Here is a 24,733-nt window from a genome sequence, read left to right as displayed (position 1 = left end):
GAGTAGTATACTAGCTATAAACAGATTTTCCAGGTAACTAGTGGTTTCCCACTTGTGATGCAAGTTTTATAGAGAATTTTGAAAACACATCTGTTCACTTTCGTTCTTTAATGACTTCCACAAAGAGAAGGATTTGGTGTCCTTCTTAAGGACCTTTAGAATACCTCAACATCCTGATTTTGGATACCAATGAGCACTGAATGATAATTTAGGAATAGATGCTGAAGACATCAAACTGATATTTTGAATATCAGTTTGATTTCTTTCAACTGCCTTTTTCCTACAAGGAAACTGAATAGGAAAAATATTGGTGAGATAATGTAAGGGGAAAATGTATTTTAAAATTATAGAGCAGATATTTCTGTTTCCAGAATGGCTTGTTTCTCATTGCGATGACATCACTCTGGCTAACATACTAAACATTCTTAAAACCTGCCAGACTTCCGATAAGAACTTTAGCAAGCACTAGTCCCAAAGTGACACAGTACTAGATGGGCAAGTATTCTGTGTGTCCAGGGAAAGTGGCTTTCCACACAAAGCAGAGTGGCGACTGGCAAACCAGGCCAACCTGCCAGAAGAAGGCCAAGAGACAAAGACTGTGCTGAAGCTTGAATGTGTTAAGGCCAGCTGCAGGTATAAGAGATTGATGGCCATCAGAGATTTAAGTATTTGGCCCTGGACGTGTCACTCAGTGATTAGAGCATGGGGCCACTCACAGAAGCGTCACAGGTTTGATTCCTGGTCAAGGGCACGTACCTGGGTTGCAGGTTCAATCCTTGGTTGAGGTGAATGCAGCAGGCAACCAATCAATGTGTCTTTTTCACATCTGTTTCTCTCCCTCCCCCGCCTCACCCCCTCTACTCTCTCTCTAAAGATCAATGGAAAAAATATCCTTGGGTAAAGATTAAAAAATAAATAAATACATAAATAAAATAATCTAATTTAACTTCCATCTACCAACAAGGAAAGTGAGGCTTTGAAAGTTGTACAGAACTGAATTGTCTCAGGAATCAGGAAGCTGAACTGCCTCCCTACATACCTACTCAATATAACAAACTATTCTTACCTCACTCTCTATTCTGGATTTCAGCAGGTCAATATCATCAGACAGCTTATCCACCTGGGTAATCAGGTCCTGTGCACTCTGCATGCTGGGCAGGAATTCACTGTACTTCTTGCTAATCATACTGCATACTTCACCCTATAAGACAGAAACATTCCAATATGATGAGTAGAGAACTGTGTTAAAAATAAAAATGTGGAGAACCAAGATGGCGACATAGGTAAACACCTGTACTTGCTGCCTCCCACAACCACATCAAAATTACAACTAAAATACTTAACTATCATCCAGAACCGCGGGAAAGCTGGCTGAGTGGAAGTACTACAACTAGAGAGGTTAAGAAGAAAGCACATTGAGACTGGTAGGAGGTGCGGAGGCGCGAAATGGGCTGGCACCCGGGTGTGCCACTTTTTTAATCAGGAGGGAGATACAAGCTCCCACTTGCATACGGGGAGAAACTGGACTGTCTGGCATCAGGGCAGGAATGCGGGGGTGGGTTTCTCCCAGACGGAGGTGCTCGGAAAGGCCACTGTTCCTGTGCTGGGACCTCCTTGGTGCAGGGCTGACTAGCAGCCATTGCTGTTGCTCCACCCTGGACTTTCCCTGAGACCCCGCCCCACCCAATTTACAACCCCACCCAAGCTGTGCACAGTGGCTTTTGCATATGAATGGCCTGTCCTTTCTCAGCCTAAATCCTGTCAAAAAGCTGCAACTGGGTTAGGGAGCCCCAAAGCTATCAAAAGAAGGCCCAAGGCCACACCAGCACCAGCCTGCCTTGCTTCACAGCTGGCCTCGTCTGGGCACTTTCCAAACCCCATACAAAGAGAGGAATCTGCAGATCTCTCTGTAGCTCCTGCTGGGTGGCCCAGGCAGTGGCTGACTTTGCACACCTTGGAGATCCAGAGCCAGTGTACCCAGTGGTCAGTGTGAGACCATACCAGATTACAACTCTTCACATCCATCAGAGACACACTCAAGGGGCAGACTCAGTGAGCACCAAAGCCCCACTGAAGCAAGTCTTGCCCCATAGGGGTGTCTCCTGCACAGCAGCTCTTCCATTATAGACACAGCTGGTCCTCACAGTCAACTGGCCTGGAGGTCAACTCCTCCCAGTGATACCAACAGCAATCAAGGCTCAACTACAACAAGACTGTGCACACAGCCCACAAAGGGGTGCACCAAGAGTGTCCACCTCAGGTGATTGGGGAGGCTGAGCCACTGGGCCCTATAGGACACCTAGCACACAAAGCCACTCTACCAATTCCAGGAGACATAGCAGCTCTACCCAATACATAGAAACAAACAGGGAAGCAGCCAAAATGCAGAGACAAAGAAACATGTCACAAATGAAAGAAATTGAAGAAAGCAAACTACTGGATAGAGAGTTCAAAACCACAGCTATAAGGTTACTCAAGAATCTTCTAAAAACCTCCGAGGAACTTAGTGAGACCTTCAAGGATCTTAGTGAGAATGCCAAAAAAACGGAAAAGGACCAGTCAGAAATTAAGCATACACTCACTGAAATAAAGAATAATATACAGCCCTAGCTAGTTTGGCTCAGTGGATAGAACGTCGGCCTGTGGACTGAAAGGTTCCAGGTTTGATTCCAGTCAAGGGCACATGCGTGGGTTGCGGGTTCAATCCCCAGTAGAGGGCATGCAGGAGGCAGCCAGTCAATGATTCTCTTTTATCATTGATGTTTCTCTCTCTCCCCCTCTCCCTTTCTCCCTGAAATCAATAATTATGTATTTTTTAAAAAAAGAATAATATACAGAGATTCAACAATAGACTAGAGCAGTGGTCGGCAAACTCATCAGTCAACAGAGCCAAATATCAACAGTATGATTGAAATTTCTTTTGCGAGCCAAATTTTTTAAACTTAAACCATATAGGTAGGTACACTGTTATTAACTTAATTAGGGTACTCCTAAGGCTTAGGAAGAGCCACACTCAAGGGGCCAAAGAGCCGCATGTGGAGAAAGGCAGGGCCAGAAGTGCTCATGTTGAACTATTATCAGCTCAGATGATAGCCACCGATTTTAAGCATACATCTAGCTGGAAAGAAAGTAAATGGAAAAATTAAATCCATACTCTATATCGCAAGCAATTTATGAATTTCTAGCTTCCCACTTATAAAATTGAAGGCCTCGTTTAACCCTAAGTGGATGCGTCCCATCATCTCTTTTCATTCAAATGATAAACAACATCCTGAATACTTTTGGCACTGAGTCAGTCAAGGCTTTGGGAGACACACTAAAGCAACCGGAACAGAGAGATGCAATACAGCGAGGGAGTTGGAGCCCTCCAGGTGCATAGGGTACCGATGAAAGAAATCACACTGATATTCGGAGTATCAGTTTGATGTCTTCAGCATCTGCTTCTAGTCCCCCAGGGGACCCTTCTCACGCAGAAAAACACATCTGAGACGGAACTTGAAAAAATGGGTCAAACTACACACGTAAAAGGCGGAGCAATGGCAACGTAAGCAAAATCGAAGAGCTAGGAGCGGGCAAAGCGGGCCTGTTTGGAGAATAGGCAGAACTTCTCCACGGGCTGAAGGTTCAGGTGGGGAAAGACACCCCGAGAGGGAGAGGCAGGAGGAGTCGGCCGAGCGCACAGACAGGAGCCGCGCGGAGGGGGCTCCCTCCTCCGTCCTCGTCCTCCTTCCAGCAGATAAACGTGCGGAAAAGTCCACCTTCGCAAGGAAGAGATGCCGGAGACACGGGTCGTTAACTTTAGGAAACCCTTTCTAAGGCATGTCTGCGCCTTCCTGGCCCACGCCACACCTGCCGCCCTAAACCCCGATGTGCGCGGCGCTCGGGGCCGCACCCCCGGCCCCCGCGGCGGCACCAGGGGCCACTGCGCGGGGCTGCGCGCCTTCCGGTCCGTCTCCATCTCCAGACAGCAGGGCCCCAGAGAGCCATCCGCGCGTTTTTAACCCTCGGCACAGCCTCAGGCCCGGGGACCGGGAAGAGGTAAACATGAGGATTGGTGTTAGCGGGGACGGGGAAGAGGTAAACAGGTGGAGAGCTGTCACCAAGGAAAGTTTCGGCGAGGAGGATGGCGCGGTCCTACAAAGCTATTCTCCTCACCCACAGCCCGTACGAAGAGGGGGTGCAGGAACCGAGCGCTCCCGGGCGGAGAGGAGTCCTGACCCGCGTCTCTCCCTCCCACACGCTCCTCCGCGGACCCCCGGCGGCCGCCGACTCCGACTCCCGGTCGCCTCTGTCCCTCTCCGGCTCCCTGCCCCGTCGCTCCCAACCTAACTCCTCACGGACGTTCCCCCGCATCGCCGCTGCCTCTCCACCGACCCAGGCCGCCCCGGCCCCCACACTTCCCTGGGCTCCCCTCCAAACTCCTCCCAACCCACGGACATCCAGCCTTTCTGCCCCTCATTCTTCCCACCCGGCCCCTCACCGGACTCGGCCGCACCCACGCTGTCCGCCCTCAGCCCAGCTCCTCTCCGTCCCGTCACACAAGGATCCCGCGTCCCTTTTTAGTCAGCCAACGGCTTCCCCGCCGGCACCTTGATCTCCTCCACCCGCCGGGTCAGGTGGCTGATCCGTGTGCCCAGATCCTCCTTCTCCAGACTCCCCGAGTGTGCCAGAACTTCCGTCACGAACGAAGCCATTCCCACGACAGGGACAGACGCTCACAAAGTCACTCTCCGCAGCCAGCGCGGCAGCGCCGGTCCCGCCAGCAGCCGGGGTGCGCAGCCTACTGGGAAATGAAGTCTCGCGGGGCCCTGACCGCTGCAAGGAAGACGGCAGTAGAACTACAACTCCCAGGAGGCACCGCAACTCTCCTAGCGTGGAAATTTCCACGGCGTCTCGTAGGTGGCAAACTTAGTAGACGCGTTTTTTTTTCTGTACTTTTCAAAGCTTGCTTTTTTCCCCACGGTTTTTCACTAGAAATAAATAAAATGTTTTTATTTACTAACCGCTCCTAACTGAACTTTTCTCCATTTCAAAACGCTTACCTATGAAATTTACCTAGCCAGAAGACCCGACAAGCCAATCTTGAACTTTTATGGTTAAATATTCACTGACCATCAGAGTCTAAATGAATGGTGCCCTCTAGAGTTGTGCGAAGTGGCGTCATGTCCTTGAAATAAAAGTCCGCCTATAATTGCATAGTCTTATCGTTTATATTACATCTATATACACATATACATGTATATTACATCTTTGTACATATACATATATTACATCCACATAACACATTACCTGTGTATAGTATTTATATTACCTAGGACTGTGTGGACTGGAACAAGATAGCACATTTTGTCAGAGAATACAAATCAATTTTATAAAAAGCTTTTAAAAGTTATTTCATTATTTAAATATGTTACATGCTGAAAGAAGTTCATAATATACGTACAGTATGATTCCTTTTTATAAAAATAAATAGGCATAGATACATATGTAGAGGTAAAGGATGTATACCAAATTATTCTCTCTGAGTGGTGGACTTATGGTATTTATTCTCTTTCCTTGTTTATCTGTTTTACTGCAAAAAACATGCACTGCTTTAATTAAAATGTTATCTTTAATTTTTAAAAAAGTTCTCTTCGAGAGTTGACTCCAAGTAGATGTTGATACTAAGGTCCTTGTCAATATATATATACATATATATATATATATATATATATATATATATATATATGTGTGTGTGTGTGTGTGTGTGTGTGTGTGTGTTTATTGATTTCAGAGAGGAAGGGAGAGGAAGAGATAGAAACATCAATGATGAGAATCACTGATGGCTGCCTCCTGCATGCCCCACACTGGGGATCAAGCCCACAACCCAGGCATGTGTCCTGACTGGGAATCAAACCGTGACCTCCTGGTTCATGGGTCATGCTCAACCACTGAGCAATGCAGGCAGGGCAGGCCCTTGTCAATTTTAAGTGTCTGTGGAGCGATCTGTTTAACCCAGTGAGGCAAGGGCAGCTTCCTGTACATGAGCAAATCAGATGAAACTGGGATTGATACAGGAGGCACAAAGCACAGTCATGACATCCTAGGAGGTTCCTCTCCTGAAAAACAAATTAACTTCTGTTTGGTAGACATGTCAGCCTCACTTTAAATTATAAATACTGATAATAATAAATGCCCAGTGAAAGAAGGACCTGCAGACAAAATTCCTGAAAACGTGTATTATATATTTCCAAGAGGCCCAGTGCACGAAATTCATGCACGGGTGGGGTCCCTCAGGGTGGCCTGCAGTGATTGGGCCCTAGCTCTCGCCCCTGGCCTTGCAGCCCCGTAGCCCTGCCTGGCACCCTGCCTTAGCCTGGCACTGCCCACTCACCTCCTCCACCATCCCACTGCGGTCCTGCTTTCAACGGGGCCAATAGGGGCCAGCAACACCTCCACTGCTGCCAACTGCCAGCACTGCATCATTGACACCCACCATGTTTTCACCGCCCCCTGGTGGTCAGTGCACATCATAGCGAGTGGTCAAATTCCGGGTTGGTCAAACTCTCACCCAAGGGGACAATTTGCATATTAGGCTTTTATTGTATAGGATTGAGCAACTACTATATGGCAGATACTGCGCTAGGCTGGGAATCCAAAATATGTGAGTCAATAATCCCAGGAAAATATGATTATTGCTGATGAGAGATGGATCCATATTTTGTGGGTCCTAAATCTTATACAGTTTTATGGGAGGTAAGGACTCTTTAAGGAAAAGGATATAATCCACCTCTGAGAAAGGTACAAAGGGCAGAGGAGGGGGAGCACTCAGTCTCTGACTAAATCAGGGAGGCTTTGCAGTAGGAGGGAATCTGAACTGAGATGGGATGGAGGTGTCACTTTGAGGTTGAGGTTCTGGGACCTTTTTCTAGGAAACAGATCCATGGGTACCCACAAGCATGACAGAAACTCCTCCACTCCTGGGGCGAAGAGGCCACCGGATAAACTGTTCCTCAGGTTCCAGGAGAAGGCAGGGAAGAGCCAGAGGTAGGCTAAGGATGGAGAAGAAAGGGCATCAGGAACGGAGTGGGATTACTACACGTAGACAGTTGATGCTTGCAGGTCTGAATGAATGCGTGAATGAATAAAAAGAAATTAATAAATAAATAGATACTGTTTCCCCTCACTAACCTGACCTCCTTCGTGGTTCATATTTATCTTGGTTTATATATCTCCCAGCTCACAGATCTTCACAAATCATCAATAAAGGGCTCTGAAGAAAAGGCAAGGAAATAAGGAGCAATGTCTGAAAGGATTCCTCCTTGCAGCCCCGTAGCCCTGCCTGGCACCCCGCCTTAGCCTGGCACTGCCCACTCACCTGCTCCACCATCCCACCGCGGTCATGGCTCACACACATGTGGCATGCCTGTTTTCAAGAAGAAAGTATCAAACACAAATCTGGATGATATATAATACAAGCAGACAGTGTTTCCAGGGATCTATATTTTGCCATCATCTTGATTAGGCCATGTGGTTGTTACAAGAGCAGCAGAAGGAGCCTACATTTTGAAAGCGTGTCCCCTTTGCTTCAGAATAGTATGAAGGAAGGGGGAGTGGGTGCAGGTAAGGATGAAACAACATTGGTATAAGTGAATAATTTTTAAGTGGATAATTTTTGAAGTAGATGATAGGACATGAGATTTCCATTTGCTCTGCTTTTGAATATGTTTGAAAATTTCCTATAATAAAACCTAAAAGAAAAAAGAATATTCCAGATGCTTTTACTCCCCGCCTTCCACCACCACACCACTGATGATCTAATCAGACTGTTTAGGTGTTGAGACATCATGCAAATCAATCAGGATACTGGTTTCTCCTTGCTGGCTGTCCCGCAACTCTGCTAAATATGAATAGGGGAATACATTGGTCAACATTCATGTCTCTAGTAAATCAATCCCTATCTTCTGTGTTTTGCCATAAAGATTAACCCTCACTCACATGCTGTGACACCACAAAACACTTTCCCCCTTCTTTTTTCTTTTCTTTGTTACCTTTTTTCCTTTTCTCAATATCATTTTTGCTCTGTTTTCTCTCTCCTAATTCTCTATTCTCTGGTGGTCGCTTTTATTGGGATTACCAGTGTTGTGAGTACATTCACATTTACTGCCGTTTTTTCGTGTCTTGTCGGGTTGTATTTTGTGCTGTTCGGTCAACGTGGTAAAGAGCCACATAACCAGACACCTAGAGAGGAGACTCCATCCACCAATGGGACAATAACACTCAAGACCCAACTACACCCACTACAGAAGCCAGAAATAGTAGGGTTAAAATTTCAAACAGCAGTTTTTATATAAGATGGATGCTTCAAGGTGGGAATCTGTACTTGTTCTTCAATAAATTTCCACCTTTGCTATACCATCTTCTGTCCGTGGATTCATTCTTCGACTCCGGCGGCGAAAGAATCCGGGTTCCAGTCCAAAAATTCTGCATCAGTATGTTCCACGTTATAGTTGTGCAACCCGACTCCGAGAGCGGTTTGTTCAGGGTGCGGGCGGAGAGGAACCCAGCCCTAGAACCCAGCCCTCCCAAAGCCAGGTCCCGCTGCAGCACTTGACCACTAGAGGTACCTTTCCTAACAATGCGTTAGGGGAAACCGGGAGAAAGAACCAAAGGCGGGTTTTGCCAGCTGACACAAACCTGCTGGAATCCCTCGAGATCGATGACTGCGGTGAGCAGCTGAGGCGCGCAGAAGTGGTCGATGGGCTCTGGGAGCCTGGCGTGCGCGCGCCCGAGGGGACGTCCCTGCGCGCCCGCGGCGGCGCGCAGCGCTCCGTCGCGCTCCGTCGCCATAGCAACTGCTCGGGCTCCCGCGAAGCGTTGCAGGCCCTCGCGGGCTCCGGCTTTGAGCAGAGCCTTGCTCCTCACTTCCCTCGCGCAGGTTTCTTCTTCCTTCTCTTTCCTGTGCGCCCTTCCCTCTCCCCTTCTGCCAAGTGATGGCGGGCGGGGCCGAGGACGTCCGGAAGCTTTTCATCCTCACCACCACCCAGAATTACTTTGGAGTGGACTCGGGACCCTGGGACCAGCCGCTGCTGCACCACAGTCCTGAAATCAACAACTTCTTGGACGACGGGAACCAGATGCTCCTCCGGGTGCAGCGCTCCGACGCCGGCATGTCCTTTTCTAACGCGGTACGGCTCCCTGCACCCTGCCCTGAGCCCCTGCACGCCCCCATCTGACCCACAGCGACGCCGGTCCCTCTCCAGCCTTCCTGGTCTCCAGGAGCCAAAGGCTGTCTCCACGCTTGCATCCCAGCGGCTTGCATCCCACCTGACCAAAGGAGGTTTCCCGAACAGAACAATTATATTCTTTTTTTTTTAAGTTAGTGAATGGATATCCAATTTGCCAAGTTTCCATTTTCTGTTGTTGTTAATCCTCTCCTGAGGACACTGTGCCACCGAATCTAATAGTGAGAGTGGAAGGGAGGGGGGGATACACACAGAGAGAGACACATTGATGGGTTGCCTCCCGCATGCACCTCAACTGGGGCTGGAGTTGAACCTGGAACCCAGGTACGTGCCTTTGATCGGGAATCGAACCCGAGATCCCTCAGAGTGCAGGCTGAGGCTTTAACCACTGAGCACACCGGTCAGGGCAGAGCCCAGGTCTTATTCTTAAGGAGCGGAGATAGATTGGTTGTAATATGCGATATCATTATGTTTATATAACTATTTCCCCAAGGGATAACATTACAGGGACACAATATTTTAGGGAGCATTTCTTTTAAAAATTAACTTTTATGAAGATAACATTAAAAATTATTTATTTATCACTTTAGATTGATTCTGCTGACACAAAGGATAAAGTGCTGGTGTTTTTCAAGCTGAGACCTGAAGTGATTACCGATCAGAACCTACATAACAACATTCTTGTTTCATCTATGTTAGAATCGCCTATAAATTCCCTTTATCAAGCAGTACGGCAGGTATTTGCACCAATGTTGTTAAAGGTGAGTAAAGTAGCTGTATAGTCATTGTTGTTTTTTTTTACCTTAGATGATTTTGATAAAACTTTCATAAATAGAAATGTAAGTATTACTTTATATGCTGTTAATATCATTAGTATTTTAATTTTTTAATTAAAGTGCATATTCTTTTAATTAAAAAAGTTTTAAAGTAAGCTTTGATGAAAATTGGAGAAATGCATGAAATTCAATCCATGTAAGCTCTTATGTTGCCATTATGACTTTTTTTCTCCCTTAATGAGACAGAGGTGGTGTCAAGCTTTGAGTGAAATAAGCATATGTGGGCTTAGTTCTTTGGTAGTGTTTTAGGAAGTCAATTTGATTGGCAAGCTTTTCATCAATGTTTGCTCTTGTCTGTTTTTATTAGGATCAGGAATGGAGTAGAGACTTTGATCCCAAACTTCAGAATCTTTTGAGTGAACTAGAAGATGGATTGGGTATAGTTCTACGAAGATCAGACACTAATTTATCAAAAATGAAATTTAAGGAAGATGACACACGAGGTATATAATGATAGCTTAATCAAAGAAAAACAATTGTTTTATAAGTAAATTAATATATTTCTTCAGAGATTTATTTCCACAAGTTTGGGTCTTCGCTGAGCCTGAGCGTCTGTTATGTGAATAGATTTATATGGATTTGGAGAAGACAAAAATGTAATCTTTAACAATGTGCAATTCATAGAAATAGAAAATATAATTGATTCTTTTTTTTTATATATATATTTTATTGATTTTTTACAGAGAGGAAGGGAGAGAGATAGAGAGTTAGAAACATCGATGAGAGAGAAACATTGACCAGCTGCCTCCTGCACATCTCCTACTGGGGATGTGCCCGCAACCCAGGTACATGCCCTTGATCGGAATCGAACCTGGGACCCTTCAGTCCGCAGGCCGACGCTCTATCCACTGAGCCAAACCGGTTCCGGCTATAATTGATTCTTGAATAATGAGGATTGACCCTAATTATATACTTTGTAAAGATAATAGCCATTGACTTTTATTTTAGAATGTATTTTATCTGAAACTAATTATAATTTTATGCCGATAGTTAAATTATTACTTATATGACATACATAAGTCATTATTTTAAAATATTGGAAAAATGTATTTATTGCTTAATTAGTAAGTTAAATGCTTTTTTAATTTCACAGACTCAGAAAGAATAGTGCGTTTATTTCCAGCATGTGATTAGGCAAGTAGAGATCATCTAGTTCATTGGAAAGTTTAAAAGCACATTTAAAAGTAAAACTATTTTAATTTGCTTGTATTTTGAAATTAAATTGCAAAGATTGATTAAATCATAATCATCTCCAGTTTGGTAATATGCAGTAGCATGAATGATTTTGGAATTAGATTTAGGAAAGCCTTGTGTTTGAGAAGCAAATTCATAGATGTAAATAGACTGACAGTATAGGTCTGATTGGCTTACAAAAGCATGCAGGAATCATTCTGAGCAATAAACTTGATGTGAAGTATAAATTTGGTGATGTTATTATTTCTGGTGGATTCAAGTAAGAACTTTCTGTTGATAGAAATTACAAAATATTTTTTTCAATGCATCCTCAAGAATATAGGAAATATTCAAAATCTGTGAATAAACCAAATTACTTTCTGGCTTTTCATTTTCAATTGACATATTTTTTCCTTTTCACTTTTTCAGGTATTCTTACACCAAATGATGAGTTCCAGTTTTGGATAGAACAAACTCATCGTGGAAATAAACAGATTAGTAAAGAAAGAGCCAGTTATTTTAAAGAATTATTTGAAACAATTTCAAGAGTATGTAATTCATATATATTATATGTTAGGTTTTTGATAAAAGTACTTTAGAATTGTACGTTTAACAAATTTATCTGTTTTAAAATCATTACTTAATGGTTACAAACAAAATATATACTTCATAAATAGCAAGGTTTATTTCAGATGTGCATTTAATATGAGTACAAGTTAAAAATCTAAGCATTTTGCCCAGTTGGTGTGGCTCAGTGGTTGAGCACTGACCCATGAACAAGGAGATCAAGTTCTATTCCAGATCAGGGAACTTGCCTGGGTCATGGACTAGATCCCCGGTAGTGGGCATGCAGGAAGCAGCTGATCTATGATTCTCTCTCAATATTGCTGTTTCTGTCTGTCTGTCTCTCTCCCTTCCTCTCTCTGAAATCAATAAAAGCATTAAAAAAAATGTAAAAGTTTTAAAAGTTAGATTGTAATCTCTAGTAAATATTTTTCTCAAACGTAATTACTTTTCTGCAGGTAGATAGGGAAAAACAAAAACTTAAAACACTAATAGAGGTTTATCTATATGGAGGTAATATATGTTCTTTTGAAAGAATGTTCACTTTATTCCAATTAGCATTTTGAAGTAACTTATAATTTAAAAAGCCTTAGTTTTTTACTTATTTGATTGATTATCCCTTGATGTATCTACAGAGAGATCAAGTAAGTGACCATTTTAATTATGATTATAAAAAATCTATTCTTTAAAAAATAAAGTAACTTTCTATTTGTTTCCAGTATTATTTCAAAAATATTTTAATGAAGTATTTGAAATAATTTCAAACTTTTTTTTATAACAGTGATGAAATATAGAATAATAAACCTTGTATTATTGGTAACATTATACAATGCAGTAAATGAATGGAGATATGCCAACTACATAGGGTATTGTATATATGGCATTATGGCTACTTTTATTTGGGTAAATAAAATAAATGCATCCAAAGTTAAAGAAAATTAGGCCAAAGTTAAAATTAAATGAATAGATTTTTTTTTGCAGTTCTTATTTTTTTTTTCCTGGCTTTCATGAAATTTATGTTTGTGAAGGTACTTAAAGAGTATTTGTATAACAATATATCTGATAGAAAAAGGAGAAAATAATATGGCAAATGTTAGAGTTGTAGCAGTTGAAAAAGTCAGAACATTTAGAGTATATGGCCCAAGGTAAAGAAACGGTTATATTTAAAAATGAATGCATTTTGGTTTCAGGAGTTTTATAACTTGGACAGCCTGTCCTTATTGGAAGTCGTTGACTTGGTGGAGACTACTCGGGACGTTGTTGATGATGTGTGGAGACAAACAGAGCATGAGCATTATCCTGAGTCACGAATGTTACATCTCTTAGAGATCATAGGTACCAGTAAAGAATAAAGTTTTGAAATTTTGGAAGCCTGTTTTATTTTGTTTTCTGTTGTTTTTTTTCTTTAAGTTCTTACTAAAAATGCTTCTTAAAGTAATAATTGTTGCTTCAAGTAACTCTGAAAGCAAATGATACATAATTATTTAAATAGATATTTGTATATAGTTGGTTAATTTAAATTATGGTCAAATTCTTTGACCATCAATATAACTAAATTTACATATATTTTTAGTCCCTATGCATGTATTAATTTAGAACTTATTTTGTAATGAACTAAAAAGTTCTTTAATATTACATTGGCTTATCTCTCAATATTAAAAGTGCAAATACGTTTGACTCAGAAAATGTCCTTCTCATTATTATCCTGAGAAAATATTAGACAAGTACATAAGGATATTTATTGTAGCATTGTTTGTAACAAATAGCAATTGAGAATTAGTTACATCATGCTATATCCATATGGTAGGCTCTGCAGCCTTTAAAAAAATGTATATATATTTCTACATTTTAAAGATGTACATGATATATTGCAGGATGCAAAAATACTTGTTTTTTTTAAAAATATTTGTTATTGACAGTGCTAGTCTAAGGGTGTGCATTGTGGTATTTCATAGAACCTTAGTTTACTAATTTGTATGTTAATTTTGTTGTAGTTATGTATTCTATAATTATTTTGTAAAAAGACATTTCCATTAAGAAGCTTGCTTTATGTTTTATTAGGTGGTTCATTTGGAAGATTTGTTCAGAGAAAGTTGGGAACTTTGAATCTATGGGAAGATCCTTATTATCTTGTGAAAGAAAATCTGAAAGCTGGTATTTCAATTTGTGAACAGTGGGTGATGGCCTGCAATCATCTAACAGGTCAGGTGTGGCAGCGCTACGTTCCTCATCCATGGAAAAATGAAAAATATTTCCCTGAAACACTTGACAAACTTGGCAAACGCCTTGAAGAGGTATCATTTGATTATTTGGCTCTTTGTCTTTTTTGTTGTTGTTAATTCTCACCGAGGATATTTCTTCCATTGATTTTCAGAGAAAGTGGGAGGGGGGCGGGGAGAGAGAGAGAGAGAAACATCGATGTGAGAGAGACACCTCCATTGGTTCCTCCTGCCAATATTGAGCCTGTAACCCAGGTACTTGCCTTTGACTGGAAATGGAATCTGAGACTCTTCTGTTCCCAGGCTGGCACTCTAACCACTGAGCGCACCAGCCAGGGCTTGGCTTCTTTCTTTAAGTGTGAAGTAGGTCCTCACGTGTTTATGAATGTATTTTATAACTTATAAGCACTACATCTGATAGGAACTCTTTATATTTTTGGGAGAGAATAGGGTTAAAGTTCATGTGAAATAGTTTATGACAGTCATCTGGTGTGATAGTGCTGGTTTCCACCGCCTTTCTTTTTCTTTGGTGTGTGTTCAACTTGTAAATTGTGAACTTCTGGGTGTTTTTTTTTTGTTCTTTGTTATAAAAAAGATAATCAGCCCACTTGTCCATATATGTAAGCTATCAGATATTCCCTTGGCTATTGAAATTGTTTATAAGCAGTACAGCTTTTTTAGGGGGTTACTCAGTGGAAATATTTGAAATAGCTGCTTAATTTTCATTGCTTCTGAATTTCAGCATAGGACATATTTAGCTTGAAGGGATAGTCAAAATGAGAATATGAAAAGATTGCAAAGCTGACTTTTTTCTTTTCTGCTTATGAGAACCATAGTTCTTTGGGGATTTTTAAAAACCTTTTTCACCATGAAAAACTTAAAACATATTTAAAAGTAAAATAGTATAATGAATACCAATGTATCCACTGCTCAATTTCAACAGCCTTTGACATTATTTAGTTCTTATTCCATCTTTGTCTACCCTGCCTTCCTTTTATTTTTTTTCTCGAGTATTTTTAAAGCCATTTCAAGAAATCATATACTTTCATCCTTAATACCACTATCACAATATCACTATCACATCCACCAAAATTATAACAATTTCCTAACATTATTTTATATCTAACCAGTGTTCAATTTTTCTGATTGTCTCAGCTGCTTTACAGGTACTTTCCAACTTTTAGTTCGATATGTGGGTTCAGGTATGTTTAGCCTGACCCATCTGTTATAATGCTCTCCATTCTTTTCTTAATGATTTTAGCAGCCATTAATGATTACGAGGAAATATAAAATGGGGACTTTCTAATTCTGTTGTTTTTTTCTACATTTGTTAGTCATGGTGGAAGAACTTTTTCCTCATTAGTTTATTAGTTACTCTGAAAAAAAGTGTGTGTAGGAATAGCTGTAGACAATTACTTCTTTTATCACTTTTTAAAAACAATGAATAAATAAGTTAGTATCATAGTAAGTTCCATTGGTAATCAATGAAATGTTTTTTAGAAGAATTATTATGAACCCATGAGTTGTTATATTTTATGTTTCCATCCATTATAGTTATTATTATTTTATTTACATTGTTTTATGTGTGGGCAGTGAGTGCTCCCTGTAAGTTGGCTCTTGTGTCATTTTTTCATGAATCCAGTGTTTCTTTGACAATTTCCTTGCTTTCAAGCCCCCCAAAATGTACGAGCCCATCTTTTATATTTTCTGTCTCATACCTGGAATTAGTAATTTTTCCCAAGAGCCTGGCTCTTTTTAGTAAAAAATGGTATTGAGCAACAAAAATCTGGTTGAGGAAGTGTTAAATTTTACTTAGTTATCAATGCTTTTAGGCCTTTTCTGTTGGAAGGCTTGTTAAATTGGTGTTTTGTGTTTAGCAAGATAAAAATAAATCATGAGTTTGTACAGATATTTCCTACTCAAATGGAAGATTATAGTGTTTTTACTTAACCTTTTTGATTACCTTTTGATTATTGGGAACATTTTAGATACAAAATATAATAATTTGTTTTCCTGTAGTTTGTAAATGGTACATAATAGAATTGTTAATATTGTTTCATTATCAGAATTGCAATTTAATGCAGAATTATGACTGTCAGAAGTACTATGATAAGGAGGAGAGGAGCTATAATATAAATGAGCTTTAAGCACATTTTTAAATATTTAGATGTTATATTTTTCACTAGATTTGAGCACACTGATTGATGTGTTGATACAGTATGTCTTTGTGCATCACTTTAAATATTGATGAGGAGTAATTCTCAAAATTATAGTTTCAGCTTTCATTTCAGAGGACCTAGGTAAAGAAATTCTTGCTCAGTATCTTTAAGTTTTAGACCTATTTGTGCAGATTTACTTATTTAAATAAATTTGTTTTTTTTAATATTTGTTTTAGGTCTTGGATGTTAGAACAATTCATGAGAAGCTTCTCTATTTTTTACCTGCTAGTGAAGAGAAAATCCTGGCTCGAGTATTTGAACCTTTTACTGGCCTGAATCCAGTGCAATATAATCCATATACTGAGGTTGAATATATATGTTTCTAAATATAATTTCCTGTTTGTGTTGTTCTTTTTAAAGGCAGATTTTTTAGATATTAAAGTCTAACAATATTGACAATTTGTTTAGCCTTTGTGGAAAGCTGCAGTGTCTCAATATGAAAAAATTATTATACCTGTGGAACGAAAAATAGCAGGAAAATTGAAAAATTATATTTCAGAAATTCAAGATAGTCCACAACAGGTAAAATACTGAAATATTTAAAATTTAATACTTTCTTTTTGCTATTTAGGAGATATATATGTATATACCAAGTTAATGCACTTGGGATAAACATATACTTATTTTATTTTATATTAGCTTCTTCAAGCATTTCTGAAATACAAAGAGTTGGTGAAGCGTCCAATTATAAGCAAAGAATTGATGTTAGAACGAGAAACTTTACTGGCAAGGCTTGTGGACTCAGTTAAAGGTAAAAGTTTATCAGAAAATATAGTGTTTGCTGGAGAAAATATTTTTGTAGCTCACTTTTTTCTATGTTGTATACCATTTAGGATTAAGACTACATTAAGGGACCAACTCTTATTATTTTTCTGTCTAGAGTATTTGACATAGTTCCTGGAACATCAAAAGCCTTTAGGAAATCTTTGCTAAATGTGTGTAATCATTTATTTGATTTAAATTTTATAGATTTTCGATTAGATTTTGAGAACCGGAGCCGAGGAATTCCTGGTGATGCATCTGGACCACTTTCTGGCAAAAACCTTTCAGAGGTTGTCAATAATATAGTTTGGGTTCGCCAGTTGGAACTGAAGGTATTTATTTTTTTAAAATATATTTTATTGATTTTTTACAGAGAGGAAGGGAGAGGGATAGAGAGTTAAAAACATCGATGAGAGAGAAACATCGATCAGCTGCCTCCTGCACACCCCCTACTGGGGATGTGCCTGCAACCAAGGTACGTGTCCTTGACTGGAATTGAACCTGGGACCCTTCAGTCGCAGGCCGACACTCTATCCACTGAGCCAAACCAGTCAGGGCATGAAGGTATTTATTTTAATAAAAGTTGAAGAACAATAAGTGTAAAGTCTGCTAAATTAATATAGAAACCACTCTAGAATTGTAGTGAAAACATTAAAAGACATTTTCTATTTTTCTTTGTATATCCATTAAATTTTTATGTAAAAAGTAGAATTCTGAAAAAAGTGTGCTGAGGAGTTTGTAATGGTTCTTCTCATTCCTTGTGTAGAGATAATTATCAAACCAATTGCAGTTTTCCAGGTAAGTGTCTTTGTAAAAAATATTCAAGAGAAGAGCACAGCTATAGGGTACTATTAAGGCTGACATGTTCGAGATTTTTACTTATTCAAGCTTGTATTTTTGATGTTTTACTTGGATGCTGCTTCATTTTCTGTCAGCTTTCTGAGGTGCTACATTGTTCTTTGTACAGTTATGAAGGAAAGGAATGTCTCTCCTTTAAATTGCCATTCAAATTGCACTAATCATTGTTTGAGATATTAACCAGAGCATTTAGCAAAGGGCCCAAACTGATGTTTAATATATTGAGGAGTATTGCAAAATTCTTGGAGTTTCACCTGAATTTCCCTTATTTTAACCTTCAGATTATGCCTTGTATGCATTCTCCTCTGTGTTTTGCTGTCCTGAGGTTGTATAATTTAGAAGCAAACTATGGGTTGATATTTTTATAGTCACTGGAAAATCTTCTATTATACTATTTATAGATGAATGGGAAAATAATTTCTAAGATCAGAGAATGGGGCTTATTTTATGCTAATTTTGTTAGATTTTAAATAATAAATATTCTTGTAATTTGGCTTATTAAGGTGGATGATACCATCAAGATAGCAGAGGCTGTTTTGTCTGACTCATCAGGATATCGATCTTTCCATCGAAGTGCTGAAGATCTCTTAGAGCAGTTTAAACTGTATGAACAAGAACAATTTGATGATTGGTCCAGGGATATTCAGTCTGGTTTGTCTGATTCTAGATCGGGTTTGTGGTAAGTTTAAATATACTAAACAGTGAAATCTGCACAAGAATCTTTTTTTCTTATGTTATTAATTCCAGTGGCAAGATGGAATTAATCATCTCTACTCTCTTTTTTCTTCCCATTTGCTGCTACTCCTTTACGTTTTTTTGGTTAGGTTTTGTTTATCAACCTTTCAGTCATTAGGGTTGGCAATTTTATGATGTAGTTAGTTGACTGCCTCCCCCTTGTTTCTCAGGTTCATTCCCTAGAAGTGCAGATTCCATTTTTGGAATTAGGCTTTCCTTCTTCTAAAATTGTTTGTTTTAATGGTATTGATATATGTTTTGGATGTAATTTAATTGGTCAACCTAATTTTTCTAATGGGAGTTTAAAATGGATGGCCTAAAGGGATTAAAAATGGTGGCAGAGTAAGTGGAAGCTCACAGACGTGCTCCCAGGACCAAATTGGAAATACAGCAAAAATACAGAAGAGCCATCCTGAAAAATGAACTGAGGACTACCTGGAGAGAACCCTGGTAACCATAGACAGAAAGCAGAGACCTCATAGAGCCTGGTAGGAAGGGCAGAGGTACAAAAGGGCTGGATGCGCTCCCACAGACAGCAGTTGAAGTACGGAGAGATATCTCAGCTGTTGGGGTTTGCCACTGAGAACTCTGGGGTTTAATCCTCAAGCTGGGCCCCCCCAGCATAGAGGACCAGAACTGAGAAAGGTGTCTACGTAACATCTGGCTGTGAAAAACAGTTGGGTTGCTTTCTGCCAGGGATAGAGGGATGGAAATGCAGGCATCCTCTTAAAGGGCCAACACACAAAATTCTGTCTGCAGCCACTCACCTTGTGTTTTGGCAAAGGGTGGGCAGAGTGGACTGGAGCTGTATAAATATAAGCCAGGGTTGGGAAATCTGGGGATAGGGCTTGGAAGGCAGACACCCAGGTTTCCTGTGCTGAGTCATTCCCTTACGCTGCAGAGGTCATCTTTCTCAGGTAAACCTGTACTATCCTGATGTTTTTGCCTGGGGGAAGACAGTTGACCCACACTATGGATAATCCTCTGCCCTACCCTTTGGAGTTTCTGAGGCCTATAAAGAGACTGAGAATAGCAATTAACCTCCTGGCAGAAGCAATTATCCCACCTTGTTGGAAAACCTCTTACCCCACCTGTGGACCATTGCTTGAGGATACTCAGACTGAATCCAATCAGACTGCAGGCAGAGGTGGTTCTCTGAAGGCTTTGAGTCTTTGCCTGATCTAATTAGAAACAGCAGTTTGGGTTACCCCACAGATACCATCCCAGACTGCTCAGCAAGGCAAAAGCCAGCAGGGCCCCCAAGTGCTTGCAGCTGACACCTGTGGGACCAGCTTTGTGGGGGAAAGGAAGTACAACCCAAAATAGGGTCAATCAAGGTGTAAGACTCAAGGCAGACACAGCCTCTGAGCTGAGGAGTCCCTGACCACTGGACAGGTGGCACGAAGACATTGGGGTTGAACCTCACTGGCAGCAAGTGAGAGGGGAGATCCTTCCCATAATGAGACATCAACACTCAGGACTCAATTACAACAGGAGAACCCAACAACGCACACAAGGGGCATTCCTTGAGCATCCAGCTCAGGTGAACAGAGTCTACACCACTGGACACTTCAAGACACCTTCTACATAAGGCCATCCCACAACGACTGGGAGGCATAGCAGTTCTATCTAAAACATAGAAGCAAATATAAAGAGATAGCTAATAAGGGGAGACATAGAAACAACCTCCAAGTGAGAGAAATAATGTGCAGAAAAAGAATTAAATAAGATGGAGGTAAGCAACCTATTAGAAATAGAGTTCAAAATAATGGTTATAAAGGTGCTAAAGGAATTTAGTGCAAATTACAACAGCATGGAAAGGATATAGAGGTCATTAACAATAACCAGACAGAAATGAAGAATGTTATATCTGACATGAACACACTGGAAGGGATTAAAAGTAGATTGGATGAAGAAGAGGACCGAATTAGTGACTTGGAAGACAAGGTAGAAATAAATACACAATTACAGCAGCAAATAGAAAAAAGGATTAAAAAGCAGGAAGATAGCTTACTGGAGCTCTGGGACAACATGAAACATAGCAACATTCACATTATAGGAGTACTAGAAAAGGCAGAGGATGAGCAAGGAACAGAGAACCTGTTTAAAGAAATAATGACAGAAAACTTCCCCAACCTGGTGAAAGAAAATGCCACACAGGTTCAGGAGGCACAGAGCATCCTAATCAAGATGAACCCAAAGAGACCCACATCTAGACACATCACAATTAAAATGGCAAATGTTAAAGACAAAGAAAGAATCTTAAAGTCCGAGAGAGAGAGAGAGAGAGAGAGAGAGAGAGAGAAAATTTATACAAAGGGGTTCCCATTAAAATGTCAACTAACTTTCCTAGAGAAACACTTCAGGCCAGGCCAGAAGGGAGTGGCATGAAGTACTAGAAGTAATGAAAAGCAAGGTCCTGAATCCAAGACTACTGTATCCAGTGAGGCTGTCATTTAAAATTGAAGGTGAAATAAAAAGCTTTTCTGACAAAAAGAGGTTAAAGGAGTACAATACCACTAAACCAGCAATGCAAGAAATGTCAAAGGGACTGTTTTAAGAAGAAGAAAAGGAGAGAGAGGATCATAGGCATAAAGAAAATAAAAATGGCAATAAACAAATACCTATCTATAATAATTTTAAATGTAAATGGACTAAATGATCCAGTCAAAAGACATAGGGTGACTGGATAAGAAACATGACCCATATATATGGTGTCTACAAGAGATCCACCTCAGAAAAAAAGATACACACAGACTGAGAGTGAAGGGATGGAAAAATATATTCCATGCAAATGGAAAGGAAAAAAAAACACATCGAGTAGCAATACTCATATTAGACAAAAAAAGATTTCAAAATGAAGGCCATAACAAGAGACAACGAAGGCCACTTCATAATAGTAAAGGGATTGATTCAAAAAGAAAATATAACCCTTGTAAACATATATGCACCCAATATAGAAGCACCCAAGAACATTAAAAAACTCTTGATAGACCTTAAGGGAGAGATTGACAGCAATACAGTTGTAGTGTGGGCCTTTAACACCCTACTGAGATTATGGGATAGATCTTTCAGACAAAAAATTAACAAGGAAACAGAGGCTGTAAGTGACACACTAGATCAGATGGATCTAATTGATATTTATGGAACATTTCACCCCAAAGCAACAATGTATATTCAAGTGCACATGGAACATTCTCAAAGATAGACTACATGCTAGGGTACGAAACAAGTCTATACAAATTCAAGAAGATTGATATAATACCAAGCATCTTCTCAGATCACAATGGCATGAAGTTAGAAATGAAGTATAATAAAATACTCAAAAAACAGTCAAATACATGGAAGCTAATAGCATCTTATTAAACAATGAATATGGTTATCAATGAGATCAAGCAAGAAATTAAATACTTCCTGGAAACAAATGAAAATGAACACATAACCAACCAAAACCTATGGGACACGGTGAAAGCAGTTGTGAGAGGGAAGTGCATAGCTCTATAGGCCTACCTCAAGAAACAAGAAAAAGGACTAATAAACTATCTTACCCAAAAACTAAAGGAATTAGAAAGAGAACAAGAAAATCCAGAGGAAGTAGAAAGAAGGAAATAATAAAGATCAGAGTGGAAATAAATGACATAGAGACGAAAAAAAAAATAGTACAAAAGGTCAATGAATCCAAGATCTGATTCTTTAAAAAGATAAACAAGATTGATAAAACCCTAGCCAGACTCTACAAGAAACAGAGAGGACTCAAATAAGTCAGAGATGAAAGAGGTGATATAACAGTGGACACCACAGAAATACAAAGGATTGTAAGCAAATACTATGAACAACTATATGCCAACAAACTGGCAAACCTGGGTAAAATGGACAAATTCCTTGAAACATACAATCTTCCAAAACTCAATCAGGTAGAATCAGAAAACCTGAGTAGGCAAGTAACAACTGATGAAATTGAAGCAGTAATTTAAACACTTCTAGCAAACAAAAACCCTGAACTGGATGGATTTATGGGTGAATTCTACCAAACATTCAAATAAGAACTAACACATATCCTCCTCAAACTATTCCAAAAAATTCAAGAGGAAGGAACACTTCCAAGCTCTTTTTATGAAGCCAGCATTATCCTAATTCTAAAACCAAATAAAGACACAAGAAAGAAAGAAAATTATAGGCCAATATCCCTGATGAACACAGATGCTAAAATCCTCACCAAATTGGATCCAGTAATATGCTAAAAAGATCATACATCATAATCAAGTGGCATTTATTCCAGGGATGCAAGGCTGGTACAATATTCATAATCCCTATTAAAATTCCAATGGCATACTTCACACAGTTAGAACAAATACTCTAGAAATTTATTTGGAACCATCAAAGACTTGAATAGCTGCAGCAATCTTGAGAAAGAAGAATGAAGTAGGAGAGATCACAATACCAAGCTATACTACAAAGACATTATAACCAAAACAGCCTGGTACTGACATAAGAACAGGCATATAGACCAATGGATCAGAACAGAGATCCCAGAAATTGACCAATATCATTACAGTCAATTAATATTTGACAAAGGAGGCAAGAACTTACAATGGAGTAAAGACAGTGTCGTCAACAAATGGTGATGGGAAAACCTGACAGACACATGCAAATAGACAAAACTAGACCACCAACTTACACTATCCACAAGAATAAACTCAAGGTGGATAAAAGACTTAAATGAAAGTCATGAAATCATAGAAATAATAAAAGAAAACATAGGCAGTAAAATATCAGACATCTTTACATAGTAGTATGTTTATGGATACATCTAGGGCAGTGATGGCGAACCTATGACACGCGTGTCAGAGGTGACACGCGAACTCATTTTTTTGGTTGATTTTTCTTTGTTAAATGGCATTTAAATATATAAAATAAATATCAAAAATATAAATCTTTGTTTTACTATGGTTGCAAGTATCAAAAAGTTTCTATATGTGACATGGCACCAGAGTTAAGTTAGGGTTTTTCAAAATGCTGACAGGCCGAGCTCAAAAGGTTCGCCATCACTGTCCTAGGGCAAAGTAAACAGTAGAAAATAAACAAATAGGACTACATCAAAATAAAAAGCTTCCCAGTAAAAGAAACCACCATCAAATTGAAAAGGCATTCCACTGCATGTTTACCAATGATATATCTGATAAGAGGTTAATATCCAAAAGATATAAAGTACTCATACAACTCAACAAAAAGAAGACAAACAATCCAATTAAAAAATGGACAGAAGACCTGAATAGACATTTTTCCAAAGAGGACATACATATAGCCAGGAGACACATGAAAAACTGCTCAAAGTCACTAATCACCAGAGAAATGCAAATTAAAACCACAATGAGATATCACCTCACACCTGTCAGAATGGCTGTCATAAAAAAATCAACAAACAACAAGTGCTGGCAAGAATGTGGAGAAAAGGGAACACTAACTAGTTCATTGCTGGTGGGAATGCAGATTTGTGCAAGCCACTATGGAAAACAGTATGGTGTTTCCTCAAAAAATAAAAAATGGAACTTCTATTTGACCCAGTCATCCCACTTCTGGAAAAAATCCTAAAAACCCCAAAATATCAATGGGAAAGAATATATGCACCCCTGTGTTCATAGCCGCTTTATTTATAACTAGAGGCCTGGTGCACAAAATTTGTGCACTGGAGGGGGTACCTCAGCCCATCCTGTGCCCTCTCACAGTCCGGGAGACCTGAGATTGATCACCCCAAAGAGGTAGGCCCTGCCCACTGGACTGGGGCTTTGCGGTAGATCGCCCCCGCAGAGAGAGGCCCTGCCCAGCCGCTGCAGCATGCCAGTTGGTGGCCTGATCCTCCCTCTTTGGGGCGATTGTGGAGCCCCTCAATTGATTGCCCTGTCGGCCTGTGGCCTGGGCCTCCCTCTGCAGGGCGGTCATGGGATGGTCATCTGGAAGGTCTTCCGGAAGGATGTCTGGAAGGTTGTTTGGCTGTCTGGTCTAATTAGCATATGACTCTTTTATTATTATAGATAGATAGCCACGATTTGGAAACAGCCCAAGTGCCCATCAGTAGATGAATGGATAAAAAAGTTGTGGGACATTTACACTATGGAATACTATGTAGCTGTAAAAAAGAGGGA

The 24,733-nt window shown here is 40.0% G+C and overlaps 2 protein-coding genes across 5 annotated transcripts in view; one reads left to right on the top strand and one right to left on the bottom strand.

The window, feature by feature from the left end:
* ZW10 (zw10 kinetochore protein) overlaps positions 1–4,767 on the bottom strand; it is a 34,377-nt gene extending 29,610 nt beyond the window's left edge. For 3 of the 4 annotated variants that reach the window (XM_006093473.3, XM_023757919.1, XM_023757918.1), the window contains exons 1-2: positions 4,590–4,767; positions 1,067–1,201 (exon numbers count right to left, since the gene is read on the bottom strand). In XM_006093473.3, the coding sequence (XP_006093535.1) occupies positions 1,067–1,201; positions 4,590–4,694 (240 nt within the window). In that variant the 5' untranslated portion in view covers positions 4,695–4,767. Of the gene's footprint in view, positions 1–1,066; positions 1,202–4,480 lie in introns of all 4 variants that reach the window. The other variant, XM_014459849.2, reaches the window with a different exon arrangement.
* Positions 4,768–8,853: 4,086 nt separating this feature from the next.
* Positions 8,854–24,733, top strand: part of DYNC2H1 (dynein cytoplasmic 2 heavy chain 1) — a 349,832-nt gene continuing 333,952 nt past the window's right edge. Inside the window, exons 1-11 of the mRNA XM_023757927.1 lie at positions 8,854–9,167; positions 9,815–9,985; positions 10,368–10,503; positions 11,663–11,781; positions 12,988–13,132; positions 13,859–14,091; positions 16,412–16,540; positions 16,644–16,757; positions 16,875–16,986; positions 17,205–17,329; positions 18,359–18,534. Coding sequence (XP_023613695.1) covers positions 8,973–9,167; positions 9,815–9,985; positions 10,368–10,503; positions 11,663–11,781; positions 12,988–13,132; positions 13,859–14,091; positions 16,412–16,540; positions 16,644–16,757; positions 16,875–16,986; positions 17,205–17,329; positions 18,359–18,534 — 1,655 coding nt within the window. The 5' untranslated portion in view covers positions 8,854–8,972. The remainder of the gene's footprint in view (positions 9,168–9,814; positions 9,986–10,367; positions 10,504–11,662; positions 11,782–12,987; positions 13,133–13,858; positions 14,092–16,411; positions 16,541–16,643; positions 16,758–16,874; positions 16,987–17,204; positions 17,330–18,358; positions 18,535–24,733) is intronic.

Source organism: Myotis lucifugus, unplaced genomic scaffold (assembly GCF_000147115.1).
Source record: "Myotis lucifugus unplaced genomic scaffold, Myoluc2.0 scaffold_117, whole genome shotgun sequence".
NCBI lineage: Eukaryota > Metazoa > Chordata > Mammalia > Chiroptera > Vespertilionidae > Myotis > Myotis lucifugus.
Note: the sequence above shows the minus strand (reverse complement) of the source record. Positions and strands in the feature narration are given on the sequence as shown.